Source organism: Melitaea cinxia, chromosome 8 (genome assembly GCF_905220565.1).
Source record: "Melitaea cinxia chromosome 8, ilMelCinx1.1, whole genome shotgun sequence".
NCBI lineage: Eukaryota > Metazoa > Arthropoda > Insecta > Lepidoptera > Nymphalidae > Melitaea > Melitaea cinxia.
Window position 1 is genome coordinate 14,375,486 of NC_059401.1, and position 14,219 is coordinate 14,389,704.

The 14,219-nt window shown below is 32.8% G+C and overlaps 1 protein-coding gene across 1 annotated transcript in view; it reads left to right on the forward strand.

Moving 5' to 3' along the window:
* The first annotated feature begins 956 nt into the window (after window positions 1–956).
* The window catches only part of LOC123656063 (dnaJ homolog subfamily C member 10-like), a 59,316-nt gene continuing 46,053 nt past the window's right edge, over window positions 957–14,219 (forward strand). Inside the window, exon 1 of the mRNA XM_045591787.1 lies at window positions 957–1,012. Coding sequence (XP_045447743.1) covers window positions 957–1,012 — 56 coding nt within the window. The remainder of the gene's footprint in view (window positions 1,013–14,219) is intronic.

Consider the following 14,219-nt stretch of genomic DNA (forward strand, 5'->3'; position numbering starts at 1 on the left):
CCACTCATCTCACGCCTACCCTTAACATATTGAGCAAAGCCCTTGCTAGCTACATGTCATGCTTGTAGATGATTCTTTTCAAGTTGTGCTCCAAGATGTTCTTCGCCAAGGTACCCACCGCTGGGCTAACGAACCTGCCGATTGCGTTGTCACCATCGTCAGTGTGTAAGCACAGGTGCTAGTGTGTCCTTTTATTACTATTTGATTTGAAGCCTCTCGGTCTTTATCTAGGCGATGACGACCTCGCCGTAGGTTTACCCTTGTGCTTGGTGAATGATCATGACGCACGATCTTTCACCGATGCCGTACTATTCGTCAATTAGGATTTTTTCTCTTCTCGTATATAAAACAAGTATAGGGTGTCCCGCTGAGCTTTTGGTTTTGCCACACCTGTGTATCCATTCATTCTGAGGGAGTGGATGGTGGGACTGGACGAGTACAGTGGAGAGTATGTTTACGTAAATTTCGCAGATGGCATATACAACATTCATGGGACTCCGGTATGTTCAGGAAAACTCATGTGAGATGTTTGTTGTCAGATAAGGTCTACAGTACCTCATTTCAAACAGATTTTCCTAGTCTATATAAGGCAACTGGTAAGGCAACATCTTTGATAAGAACAACTTCGTTTGCCCCCGAAAGCCGTACCGCCATCACTAAGGCCTCAAAAATATTTCACGAGGGCTTCATCCACTGTTAGACGGTTACATTTCGAGCCCTCTTTAAGCCTATTTACTAAAATGCGCATAGCCATAGTGCGCACCCTAGACCTGGTTTTGTCGCCAAAGCGGGCGATCTAATTTCACTGACAGGTCATAGTTTATAAATATAATATAATTTTAATAGAAACTACAACAAATACGTAATAATATAAAATTTTATAATTGTTTACAGAAACAAAGACCATATTGAAGAATGTGTCTGGCCATTTCAAATCGGGACAGTTAACTGCAATAATGGGTCCATCTGGAGCCGGAAAAACAACGCTCTTGAATGCACTTACTGGTTTTTCGTAAGTATTTTTTATTTGCATAATAATGTAAAACAATAAATTTGAAACTAAAATCCCGACAGTTTACGTCATAAGAATTAATATGAAGATGTTTTTGCATTTTGTACCTGCTCTTAATGAATAAAACAATAGTCTCGATGCCACTAAATTTTTGTTTTAAATTTGCATGTATTATAAATTAATTATAATAAAAATAAAATATTATAATTTGCATGACTTTAATATACCTATTGGTACTAGCTAAACTTAAATAAATAATAATAATTATGTCACGTTGTTCGAGTCGAATAGCGTACAGTTACACGACATGGATATTGAGCGCTGATCTTCAACCTACGCTAAGGCGAATTTTAGATCTCTTTAATGACAAAAGCTAGGCACGGGATAATCATATACCTACTCGTAGTCGTCGTACTGTCGTTCGAGTGCCTTTCCAGATTGGTTACCTTTCCTTTACTCCAGGAGCAATAAAACTTCGGTACTACATAGTATAAGTTAAAAATTTGTTTAACAACATTTCACTTATTGTTAACATCATATTTTTAATACATTTAAGGCTAACTTATCTTGACAAACACCAAAAAGTAATATAAAATGATTTTATTTTAATATAATAATACAATTCATTTATAGCATACATATGATCCATATGTAAAAACATTACACATTTTAAAAATAAACACTCAAAACACTTATATGGTACCTCTATAAAAGATCAATTATTTAGTTGACTTCATAACTTTACTAATTTTTTTTAGATCAAATTACCACTAGATGTAGATATAAGTACCAAATACTTAGATTTTATTTATTTTTACTTTGTAGGTACTGAACAGAATGATTTTCTCAAATTTTTTAATTTTTATTTATATTTAAATATTTAATAAAATCTCTCTCTCATATAAAAAAAAACATAAATTATCCCTGTGCATCGTGCGTTAATCGCTAGTGTTTGCGACAACAGCACGATGACCCAAAACGATCCCATTCTATTGCCAAACGGTCAATAACCTATGTTTATAGTAAGAATTCACACCCATTGAATTGCAATACTAATTATTTAGATAAAAAAGTAAACAGAGTTGGTTGCGGGAAGATTGTATGATATTGAATGATTAGATATTTAAATATAAGCAGTGCCCATTGCGAAATTTGCAGCACCCTATAAAAGGTATCTAAGTTCATTCGTGTTGAATCGACACTTGGATTGCAAATAAACATTTCAATTTGGTTAGCGAACTAGAAATATTACAAAATATTAGTGCTTCTCTAAAGTCTTAAGTGTTTCGATTAAAAAGGAAAAAAATATATAATTTTGTATAACTTTGTCTACGTAATATAAAAGTGTATGTGTGCCAGCTCCGACGCACGACTGGTGTTAACTCCTTAAGATCGACTAGTCTAAAAAAGGATTAATATAATATCAAATGTTAAATTGCCTCAGCCTGTACCCGACTAGAAAAAAGGTCTGGCTCAACCAGATCATGTATCTGGACCGAATCAGGATAGAATGAGGCATGCCAGATCCAGCAAGCTCTATCAGAACCAGGTCTGGTCCCGACAAGAATAGCCTGATGTAAAATATAATCAAGAATGGTAAGGCATACTGGACCAGGACCCGATCTGGTCCAGATCAGGATAGCCTGATGTAAAATATAATCAAGTATGGTAAAGCATACTGGATCAAGACCCGATCTGGTCCAGATCAGGATAGCCTGATGTAAAATATAATCCAGTATGGTAAGACATACTGGATCAGGACCCGGTCCGGTCCTGATAGCCTGATATAAAATATAATCAAGTATGGTAAGGCATACTGGATCAGGACCCGGTCCGGTCCAGATCAAGATAGCCTGATGTAAAATAAATTCAAGTATGGTAAGGCATACTGGATCAAGACCCGGTCCGGTCCAGATCAGGACAGCCTAAAAGAAATTACGCGAACTGAGCCTGAATCGCGCACACAATACAGTTGTCAGGACAGTCTAGCAGGGAGTCCATTTCAACACAGTGGAGCAGTCGTAAGTAATAGAAAATAGTTAATTAGTAGTTAATTATTAGAAGTTAATAAATAAAATTAAATTAATAATAATAATTAATTAATAACATAAAAATAAATAAAAATAATTAATATTTAAAGTAAAAACATAAATAAATAATACATTGGAAAAAATAAACGGAAATAAATATCATAATAATTATATTAAGTAACATATTTATAACATCAATTCGCTTTTTCTTTTTTTCTTTTGTTAAACATTTTTTTCAAAAATATACTTCGTGTTTTTTAAAAGGGCCGGACCGAACCGGCTGTTCAGGATGAGATGAAATTTCCTGATCTGGACCTGATCAGGAAATCTCATCTCATCCTGATCAGGTCCAGACCAATCGTCTGCGTTACATGCCTTATCTAGTCCTGATCAGGCATGCCTGGTCCTGTCCTTCTAAGGAAGACGAAAAAAATTCTACTCGGGCTGTATATTTTTATATGACAATCGCTACTACCGACCAACGGTGGATAGTTTTGTTTATACAAATATTTATTTTCGGTCTGTTGTCCGGTCTGCCCCATGGAGTTTGGAGAGAAGGAGAACGATCGCTACGGACTAAAGCATTAGCCCGCCTGTCCCTAAAAATTTGTACATAATTATAGAATGAATAGTTCATTTTTCAGCCACCAGTCGCGCTACCGTCGGTAAATAGTGTCTGTGAAGTTAGCTGTTTATGCCGTGTGCTTATGAGTACAAGTAGATGAAGTTAGTTGAATAATGTACATTGTACAAATTTTCTTCTCGGCATTGGTGAGAAAATAATCGTGCTCCGTAATTTTTTAATGTTTGACAAAAAGAAACAAAAAAATGCTGAAATATTGTATGGGACTAAACGTTGATATATCATTTCAAATTAGCGCACAAAAGCCCGCGCTTTTATTGACACAATTTAGCGATCGCAGCGCTACGCTATTTCGTCGACATTTCCGGGACACTATTTTCTACAGCGATCGTTCTCCTTCTCTCCAAGCTCCATGGTCTGCCCCTTGGGTCTCCCCACCGAGGCACGGAGAGACACCTGATAGCGATCGTTTTTCATAGTAGGGAAAAGTGCATCAGCGTGGTAGATTAAGTTTCAATCTTCTAATTGGAGAAAAATGCCTATGCCCAAAAGTGTGACATGCTGAATCGAATCAATACATATTTTATGATAAGTATAAGTTCAACCTTACTATGTATATTTTTTGTCATTTATACTTTACGTTCTACGAGTATGCTTGCCTAAAAGACCTTCATTTCTCTAACACAGCACGTGTATATACTATTGTGTAATGTTAAGTTATTATTGAAACGAAAATATAAAATGTACTTGGTAAAGGTTAAATAATAATAAATTAATTCAAAACCCATAAAATGTCACTCACACATATTTATTTAATTCATTTATGTATGCAGGTCAAGTTAATGAATTATTTAATTAAATAAAACATCATAGCTACACGATTATTTTAATTGGATAGAAACGTTGATTTAATATTTTCTTAATGCAAACCTTTGTACAAATTTTTTCTTTTACATGTCCTTTAAAAGAGAGATTCGTATCATTTTCAGCGATAATATCTCTTGTTTCAAAATTTTTTTCTCGCATATTTATATTTATAACCGACTTCAAAAAAAACTGAGAAGTTTGGCTGTATTTTTTTTCTGTATGTTACCTCAGATCTTTGATAACGCGTATTTACTTGACTATTTTTAGTCTACCTACCTTTTGTTTATTAATCTGAGCTACCTACGTTGCATTACTTGTCGATGTAATTGAAGTCGTTTTTATTTTGTAATGTTTCTGGTTGTGTGATAAAGTATATGTGTATTGTATTATGATTACATTAATTGCATGAAAACAACCGTTCAAGCATGAATCATTTTGTAACGGTTATGTATGAGGTTTATATGTGTGATGCAATAGTACTACTGGTAAATAACGGCAACATTACTATACGTATATAAATGCAGGTAATATTATAAATCACTTGTTTAGATTCAGTGGCTTTCAATTATTCAATAATAGCATGGACGATTTAACCAATGTCACGAAGAAATTTGTCATTTATCTGCTACATAATCTTTAAATTTATCGTTTTTGGTGGTTGATGGCAGAAAAAATAACAACGCAGACGACGAAAATTTAATTTACATTTTTTTTTCAAAAAACAATCGTAGTTTTTGTTAATTATTATATCTATCTAATTCCTAATGTAGCATATCTATATATTAATACTTGAAGCAAAAACTTTGTATCCCTTTTTACGTAAATTGCGTGGACGGAGGAGTCTGAAATTTCGTACACTTATAGTATATAGAGAAGAAGTGCAGAATACTAATATTTTTTTTTTAAATTACGCATAAAAATATATTAAATCGATTTAAAAAAACCATTAAACACGCTACCATATATTTAAAATTGTAAAGTCTGTAGTCAAAGTGAAAATTTTTTAAAAGGTTCTTTATTTTCATTATATATTTTTTTAATTTAAATTTTTAATTTTTGTCGAATGCCAACCATTGGGCGACCACTATTAGTAAATAATAGGTAAATCTTTTTCTCTTTTCATTATTTCACTAAAATATTAGTGCATCTATTTTGAAACTATACTGTGTTATGGTCATATATTGAAATCTATTATTAAGTATTTAATGTACGCTTAAACTGTCCTTACTTTATCACATAAAAATTATTTTTGACCACTTATCTCATTATCTAAATTAAATTACTACAAAACTCGTTTGCGTTGAAGCGGTTAAAAAACGACGTGTCGTCCTACACGTATATATTATATAATATAAAAATAATGTAGAAGCTATAAATATAATATTAATTTCGAATTTTCGTTGACGATAAAATTTATATAAATTCTGAGAAATTATTTTTCAAAGACGCAATGTGCGATGTGTCGTTAAAAGTTTAAGGATAGGTATGTCAACAAACTCCGAAGCATTATTATTTTAATGTCCTTTTTAAGTCGAGCCTTAATGTGGATCAAATATTTACTTTTTATTTATTTATTACTTGCCTGTCTTTGGTTATCTGAACCAACTATTGTCATGTCTCTTAAACACAGACAGAAACATCACGCTTAACTAATTTGGCATTTATGGCAAGTTAGTAACAATTAATTGATAACTGTCAAATCGTAATAAGAACTAAAAGTTAATTAAATTGATACTAAATAAAAAAACGTAAACACGTGGATAAAAAAATAATTACCTTCCTCTTGTGCCATGTAATTTCATCAACTCTTTTGCTTTTTTGTAAATAAATTTTTTCGTTTACAGCAATAAGGTACTTAGTGTAATACTACTCGTACACGAGTTTTGCAAGGACACCATATTGGATACAAACTGCTGGTTTCACAAGCTTAGGCACATATGACATCATTTTTGTAACTTTATCTTATTCTCTCCAATTAGGGTTTATGTGCGCTATTCTAAACGTAACATAATTTTATTTGAAAATTTTTTTGCATTTGCGTGTTCAGATGTCTTAAACCTCGATCTCTAATTGCCTAACAACTTTTTGGCAAAAGAATTTGATGTTCTTTAACGACGGAGTTTTGCAAAATTTAATATTATATAATCAACAAAAATAATTAGGTAAAATTAAACAATAAACTCAAAAGAGATGGAAAGATAGAAACAAATATAAAACAATAAATCAATAAAAACAATATCAATCATATCACAATTAAAAACAATATGGCTGCAATTGATTAACATTCTTATGACATCAATAATAATTTTATTAAGATAGAAAGATAAGGCCACTTTATTAATAAAAAATTAATTGTACTAGACACGTGCTTGCTTCAAACAAATGATTAAAGATAAATATTGATTAATTGAAATAAAAGTAGTATTAACAGTGATTTCCACTCTAAGGTGTCTAGAAAAAATTACCTTATACGAGAAGGCTACCTTACTATTTTTTGTTTTATTTTAATTTTTAAGTAGGTATATATTATTATTATTAATACAAGAAAGTTGAACTTGAATACTATACTTAGTAGATTCTTACTTAGTTTGTGACTTGAAAATAAGGTTATAATTTAAATAAAATATTTTCAATAATTATAATATTTTTTGTTAAGGACCAGTGGTAAGTCACTATAAAGCAATGAACAGAAATGTATTGTCGTTGCTAATGACTCGTAATAATTATTTTAAACAAAGTTGCTTTATTATTAAGCTCCGTCGGTTATATGTTAAACTTCATTAAATACATTATTTTAAATATATGTAATGGTTAGTATCAATATAAAGGTAAAAAAGTTAATAATAAATATCATCCTGGTCGAATGATACATTTTGATTAAATTTAAATAGGAAATTTAAATAATACTCTCCACGTACAAAATCGTATTTGTAAAACACATAGATATTTTACCGTTACATAGTCGTCTGTTCCTAAGATAAGCAACTTAATGCTTGTCTAATAGGTAACAGCCGACTGAAATAGCTAAATATTGTTTTGTGAATATACATGATATAATACATATATAAATACAAATATAACACCTAGACTCAGGCGGGAATCGAACCCACAACCCACGGAGCAGAAAGCAGGGATACAAACACCAGGGCCACTACAAACTTCACCCACGGACTAGTCAAATTAATGCCGTCGTTAAAATTAATGCGTCTTAAAAACGTGGAAAAAAATACAAACATATGTAAACATAAAATAAACATATCAGTAATAGTTGACGAATTATTAAATAAAAATAAATACCTATGTTGTAAGAGGAAATACTTACATAAATATCTGTTACCTACTTATTTTTGTATAAATAATATTCAATTTGAATATATATATAATTCATTTTAATGCGCAATTATAAAACACGGCATAATATAGACATAATTATTTCGTTCTAAAACCAGGTATTTTTTATAAAGATTAAATCAAAACTAGTTTAAAGAGACGTAATCATAAAATTACTTTTATTATACCATACAACAGCGATACGTTGTTTTCAAAATAAAATTACATCACCATAGCAACTTGTAGGCAGAAAATAAACAACAAATAAATCTGTGTCTAGTCGTCATGCTTAGATGTTAGACCATTTTGTTACAAACAATGAAGACGCAGGTGCAAATGTCCTCGTGTGAATTGTGAAGAAGTATTTATATTCATGTAGTTTTTATATTTATTTTCAATGCGTCAGTATGACAGGATATATATACATAGGCAAAGGCAATGCACTAACAACTAACCTATAGAAAATGCCAAAAATAAAAGAAGAAGAACCTATCGAAAAACCTAGTACTAATATGCCTATACCACGGATGCATACATGGTATATAAAGACATTGTATTTTGTCGTGACTTTACATCACAACAAAGAATTGACAACTCAATAAAAATCCTACCTAACTATTATTGCGATAAAGGCTATGATATATTAAAACTAATTGGTGATTGGATAAAGGTACGTGTATAAGAAAAGGCGCTAAAGACTTCTACTTTCGTAATTGGAACGAAATTCCTTACGGCAGGCTTGACATTTGGCTGGGCGACCGAACTGAAAAAAAGTGTGATACTAAAACCGTAAGAAAAATATATAACGGAAGTGACGTAATATTAGTCACACGACTGTATAATATGACGTTTGTTAAACTAAAATATTACTAGTAAACTTTTTTAAATTATTTATGTAATTTTATACTGTCGACAAAAATAAATAAAGACACATGTTTTTTTATTTCACTTAATAGTTTGAATTATTATTATTATTTTGTTTGATTTATTTTATTTTGCTATTTGTTATTTTCTAAAATACTAAATTTCCTAAATACTTTTATGAGTTTAATAAAAACCAATCAACAATATATATATTTTTTTTTTAGTTTAATGACTGACTAGAATTTTAAAGCACGTGCGAAACAAATAACGGACCACAAAATTTCTTACAACAAGCATACCCGATTGTATGCAAATTTAAAATGGTTAATGAACATAACAAAAATAACTAATTGTCGTCAGATTTTGTCATGGAAATCCCTTATCGAGGTATAAATCTTAACCTCATAACAATGGAATAATATCGTAGATACCAATGGTGGGAAATACCAGGCGTATTTTGTTGTGGCATTTTTATGTTAATTTGTTTTCCAAAATAAGCGATAATTAAGAGTTACTATACTTCTATGAACAGTGTTATAATTAGCCTACAAATACTATATATTCTAAATTATTTAGTAAAAATAATACTATGGGAAATTTAACATGGGATTAGTAAAAAGTTGGTCATTAAATCTTTAATAATATGCAAGAAGCAATGGAAATAATATCAATTTACTTAACTAATTCTAGATCTAAAAAACTTGTTAATGCAACAATAAATCCGACTAACGCTTCAGCCTGTAATATCCCACTACTGGGCATAGGCCTCTTTCCCCATGTAAGAGAAGGATCAGAGCTTAATCCACCACGCTGCTCCATTGCGGGTTGGCAGATATATCCCCTACTATGAGTAACGATCGCTATCAGGTGTACATGATAACAACCGGGACCGACGGCTTAACGTGCTCTCCGAGGCACGGTGGGGAGACCCACAAGGACTGCACAAACACCCAGACCACGGCAAACACCTGTATGGCCAATACAAATGTTTGTCATGTGCGGGGATCGAACCCGCAACCGCCAGCGCAACAGGTAGATACAATCCATGGCTGTAACCGCTACGCCAACGGGGCGTCAGATCCGACTAAATATGATAAAATAATTTATTACCGTAGCTTTTATTTTAATGTGATTATGTCTAATAATATGTAGGTATTGGATTTTTTTTTAAATTCAATTTCAATTTTAATATAGTTTTTATCTTGTTCTAGCTAGGGTCGCGTTTTTTGCGCTTTTGACAAAACCCGTATACGTTCGAAATTTGCATGTTAAGGAAATAAGTTATAATTATGTATATTTCTTATTAATATGTACATGTATTAAGAGAAAAAACAGTGTCACTGTTTCATTGAATTTTTAAACATTTACATATAATTACCATCACTATGGTTTTAAGAATAAATACTTTATCATAAATAGTATTGTGTATAAAACTTTTAATTAATTTGTGTGTACATCATTATTAAATAAAAAAATTACAATGTTACACATATTTACAATTCACAACTTAAGAACTAAATATTTACAGATAGTTACGGTACATATCATATCCTCGTGGTATGGTGGCAAGAATGCTGGCAGCATTTGCCCGTTGAATCGCTATGCCGATTCTCTGGGCAAAAATACACCAACCCTCTTAACACCAGTGAAGGCAATAAGATGAGAAGTTTTCTCTTTTCGAAAATTTTAGCACTGCGACTTCAAGGTCCAAGTGTTGAGACTGAAAACGGCGCAAAGATGTAATTTGGAATTAGTAACGAAATTTGTGATGTTTTTTCGTTTAAGCTTTTTCAGCAGTGGCAGCCGCTCTTAAGGCTGTTTCCTTGATATGAGACGAAGCAAGTCTGTCAATACAGGTGACGTCCCACAAAAACGTCCGTCCCCTTTCCACGGTAACCAACGTCAATCCATCAGGTTGACTTATTCCAGTAGGCTCAATAAGAGGACATCGATGGTGCCAAATACACTTTTTAAGATTTCATTTAGGGAACCATGGTGTGAAAGTCTACCTAAATTAACGTTGCAGAATAGGCCATAGACCGAAATAGTCAAGTTCAAGCAAGTCGTACCGACATTTGTGTTCAAAGCACAGTGGAACCCCAACCGGAGACCGACAGCAATCCTAAAACTTTCATTTTCTTAAAGTGTCCAAAGTGTGTGTGTTTTTTAAATTGCGTGTAACCAGTGATCTGACTCTTTATTTGACCCAGCTAGAAGCCTGGCTCAATTCCGGCAAGTAATACTTAGCGTCAAATTTATATGAGTATAGTGAAGTAATGGCACATCCCAATTTTTGTTTTGTAACAGTGAGTGAGACTAGAAATATTTGTGACGATGCCACCGTCTCTAATTAGCAAAGTAGCTTGGGTCAATCCAGGGAATTTCCTAATTGGACTTGCGCGCAAAATGTACATAAATTTTAGAATGTACAATATTTAAAAAAAAAAGAGAATTTAGAGTAGTCAAAAATATTATTCAAGTTATATGTATTAAGTACTAGCTGTGCCCGCGACGTTGTCTGCGTGGAAAGTTATTTAAGAAAGAAAACCTGGTTTACTATTCGTAAGGTATATCTTATGTAATTGCGTTCGATCATAGGCTTTATATATTTGGACGTAATAAGCTCGATGTACTACAGCCATATTTCAATGAAAAATATAAATAATATATACGCAACGCAGGGCCCTGACTTGCGACGACCTTCTCGAGGTTACAAGGTTGTACATATATTTATCTGGTTTTGTTTAAGATTATCATGACGGCCAATAAATCAACTAAGAAAATTAATAAGTCGCGATTATGACTTCGTCTTTGTTTTTTTTTTATTATATGACTGTGAGCTGTCTCCGTGACTTCGTCCGCGTGGAATTTAACAAAAAAGTTATTGCACAATTCGCAGAGTTATAAAATAAATAAAGTTCTTAATTAAAAATAGCTTAAGTTACTCCTTGATACTTACTACTCCTTAATACTAGGCTATCTGCCAGTGAAAGTCCCGTCAAAATCGATTCTGCCGTTTTAGAAATTAGTCGGAACAAACAGACAGACAGACAAAAATTGTATAATGTAATTTTGGTATATATACCGTGTATACATCTTTAGTAGCGAGAGGAACGTGGTGTGAAGAATCACGTCCGCCATCAAAAAGGGAGTATCCTCCAACCAGACGGGTGTTGTGTCTGACAGGCTAACGCCCGACGGTAATTGTCGGGATGTTGTATATTATACTCAATCACTTTGATAACTTTGATAGCGCGATGTAGGATACGTCAGTTTTCTCTAGTTTTTGCATGCCGCGCGATAAATGTCGCTACACATCTATATGCATTTAGTTACAAACGGTTATTTTAATATTACAAACAGACCAATTTTATTTATCCAATTTTATATGCGGTATTTTTAGATGCGGTATAATCTGCAGGTTATACCACTACAGGTTCTTCCAGAACATCAACGTTTTTGGCAGCAAATTTTTGCTGTTAAAAACAATGCTAAGGCAGAAACCTAGTTTTTTTTTTTTTATGTCACTAGGTCTGCAAACAAGCGTACGGCTCACCTGATAGTAAGCGACTACTGCAGCCTATAGACACTTGCAACACCAGAAGCATCGCAAGTGAGTTGCCGACCCAATCCCCAATCCCCCAGGAGCTCTGGTCACCTTACTCACCAACAGGAACACAATACTGCTTGAAAACAGTATTATTTTGCTGTGATCTTCTGTAAGGTCGAGGTACTACCCAGTCGGGAATAGTTGGCCTATTCTTTTTTATTTCTATCTATGTATTCCGCATCCTTTTTTCTTTTTATTGTATCGTATTGTAGCATTAATTTGTAAACTGTAAATGGTCAATAAAAAAGTTTTCTTTCTTTCTTTCTTTTGTTCTCTAGCAATATAAAATTTGAATGCATTCGAGTAAAAAGAAATTGTGCGTAAAACAAATTGAAAAATAATACCAGTAAAATTCACCGTCATCATGTTACGGAAATTATCCGCCAAAGAGAAATGGAGGAACGGTGGAATTTTACAGACAGACATCTGTCTCAGGCAATATACAAAGTTCCTTAAAATATTTTCTTCCGATGATAAAAACGAGGTGGAAAAAAGAACGTGCAAAAGCTCAACGGTGATACCACAAACTTTATTCAACACAAACAATCTTGACAACAAAGCAATTCATATTTTACATTCACATATTTCATATGTCCATACCAAGCCTCGTGTAATAATTAACTTATAATATTAATCAAATTTAAAAACAAAATTAAAAATATTCGGGTAGACGGTACAGGGTCGGTCAAGGGTACTTTTAAATCGTCATTTACAGAACAAGTTTTACTATTTAATTAATTACAGTTAAGTTTTTTTTACAACTGGATCGGCAAACAAGCGTACGACTCAATTGATGGTAAGCGATTACCGTAGTTTATAGTGACGTGCAATCCAAAAGCATCGCAAGCGCGTTGCTCACTCCACCCTCAATCCCCCGCAGAAACACCACACTGCTTGAAAGCAATATTATTTAGCTGTCTGATCTGTATGATCTTATATAAGGTCGAGGTACTTACTACCTCTGTCTGGTTGCTCTAGATTTTGAGCCGGAGACATCATCCTGTGACCTACTTCAGTTAAAACTATACTTTCAAATATTAACTTTTACTCTTTGACGATTAGCAGGAAAGTGGACATAGGGTGCCAATCAAACCACCAATTGCAAATTCATGCGACGTTTCGATCCTTTATTGGACCATCATCAGGCATCTATAAAATATAAAATCATTGAAGAAAGCTGTATACATAAACCAATCCATAACAACAAACAAACAAAGAGAAACCAAATCCTCAGTACCTTTACATACGGTAGTCAAAAGACATCTCCCCGTCAAAGTTCTTTAAGTAAGATTCTAAATTCCAAACATTATATACTATTTTTTAAGTTATATTCTAAACTTTAATCTCTAAATTTTGAAAATTTAAACTACAAAATTTAGAGATTAAAGTTTAGAATATAACTTAAAAAATAGTATATAATGTTTGGAATTTAGAATCTTACTTAAAGAACTTTGACGGGGAGATGTCTTTTGACTACCGTATGTAAAGGTACTGAGGATTTGGTTTCTTTTTGTTTGTTTGTTGTTATGGATTGGTTTATGTATACAGCTTTCTTCAATGATTTTATATTTTATAGATGCCTGATGATGGTCCAATAAAGGATCGAAACGTCGCATGAATTTGCAATTGGTGGTTTGATTGGCACCCTATGTCCACTTTCCTGCTAATCGTCAAAGAATATTTATAATAAATGGACACAACGATAGATAATTAACTTTTACTTTTCAATGCGGATTATATAAAGACAACATGGTTATGATATTGAGAATCAATAAGCTGCTGACTACGAATTGTACTAAGTAGAATAAAATAAAGCTTCTCATAACTACAATACACAATCACAAACGCTAAGACCACGACAGACAACTATATGGCCTGTACAAATGTTTACCATGTGCAGAGATCGAACCCGCGACCTTAGCT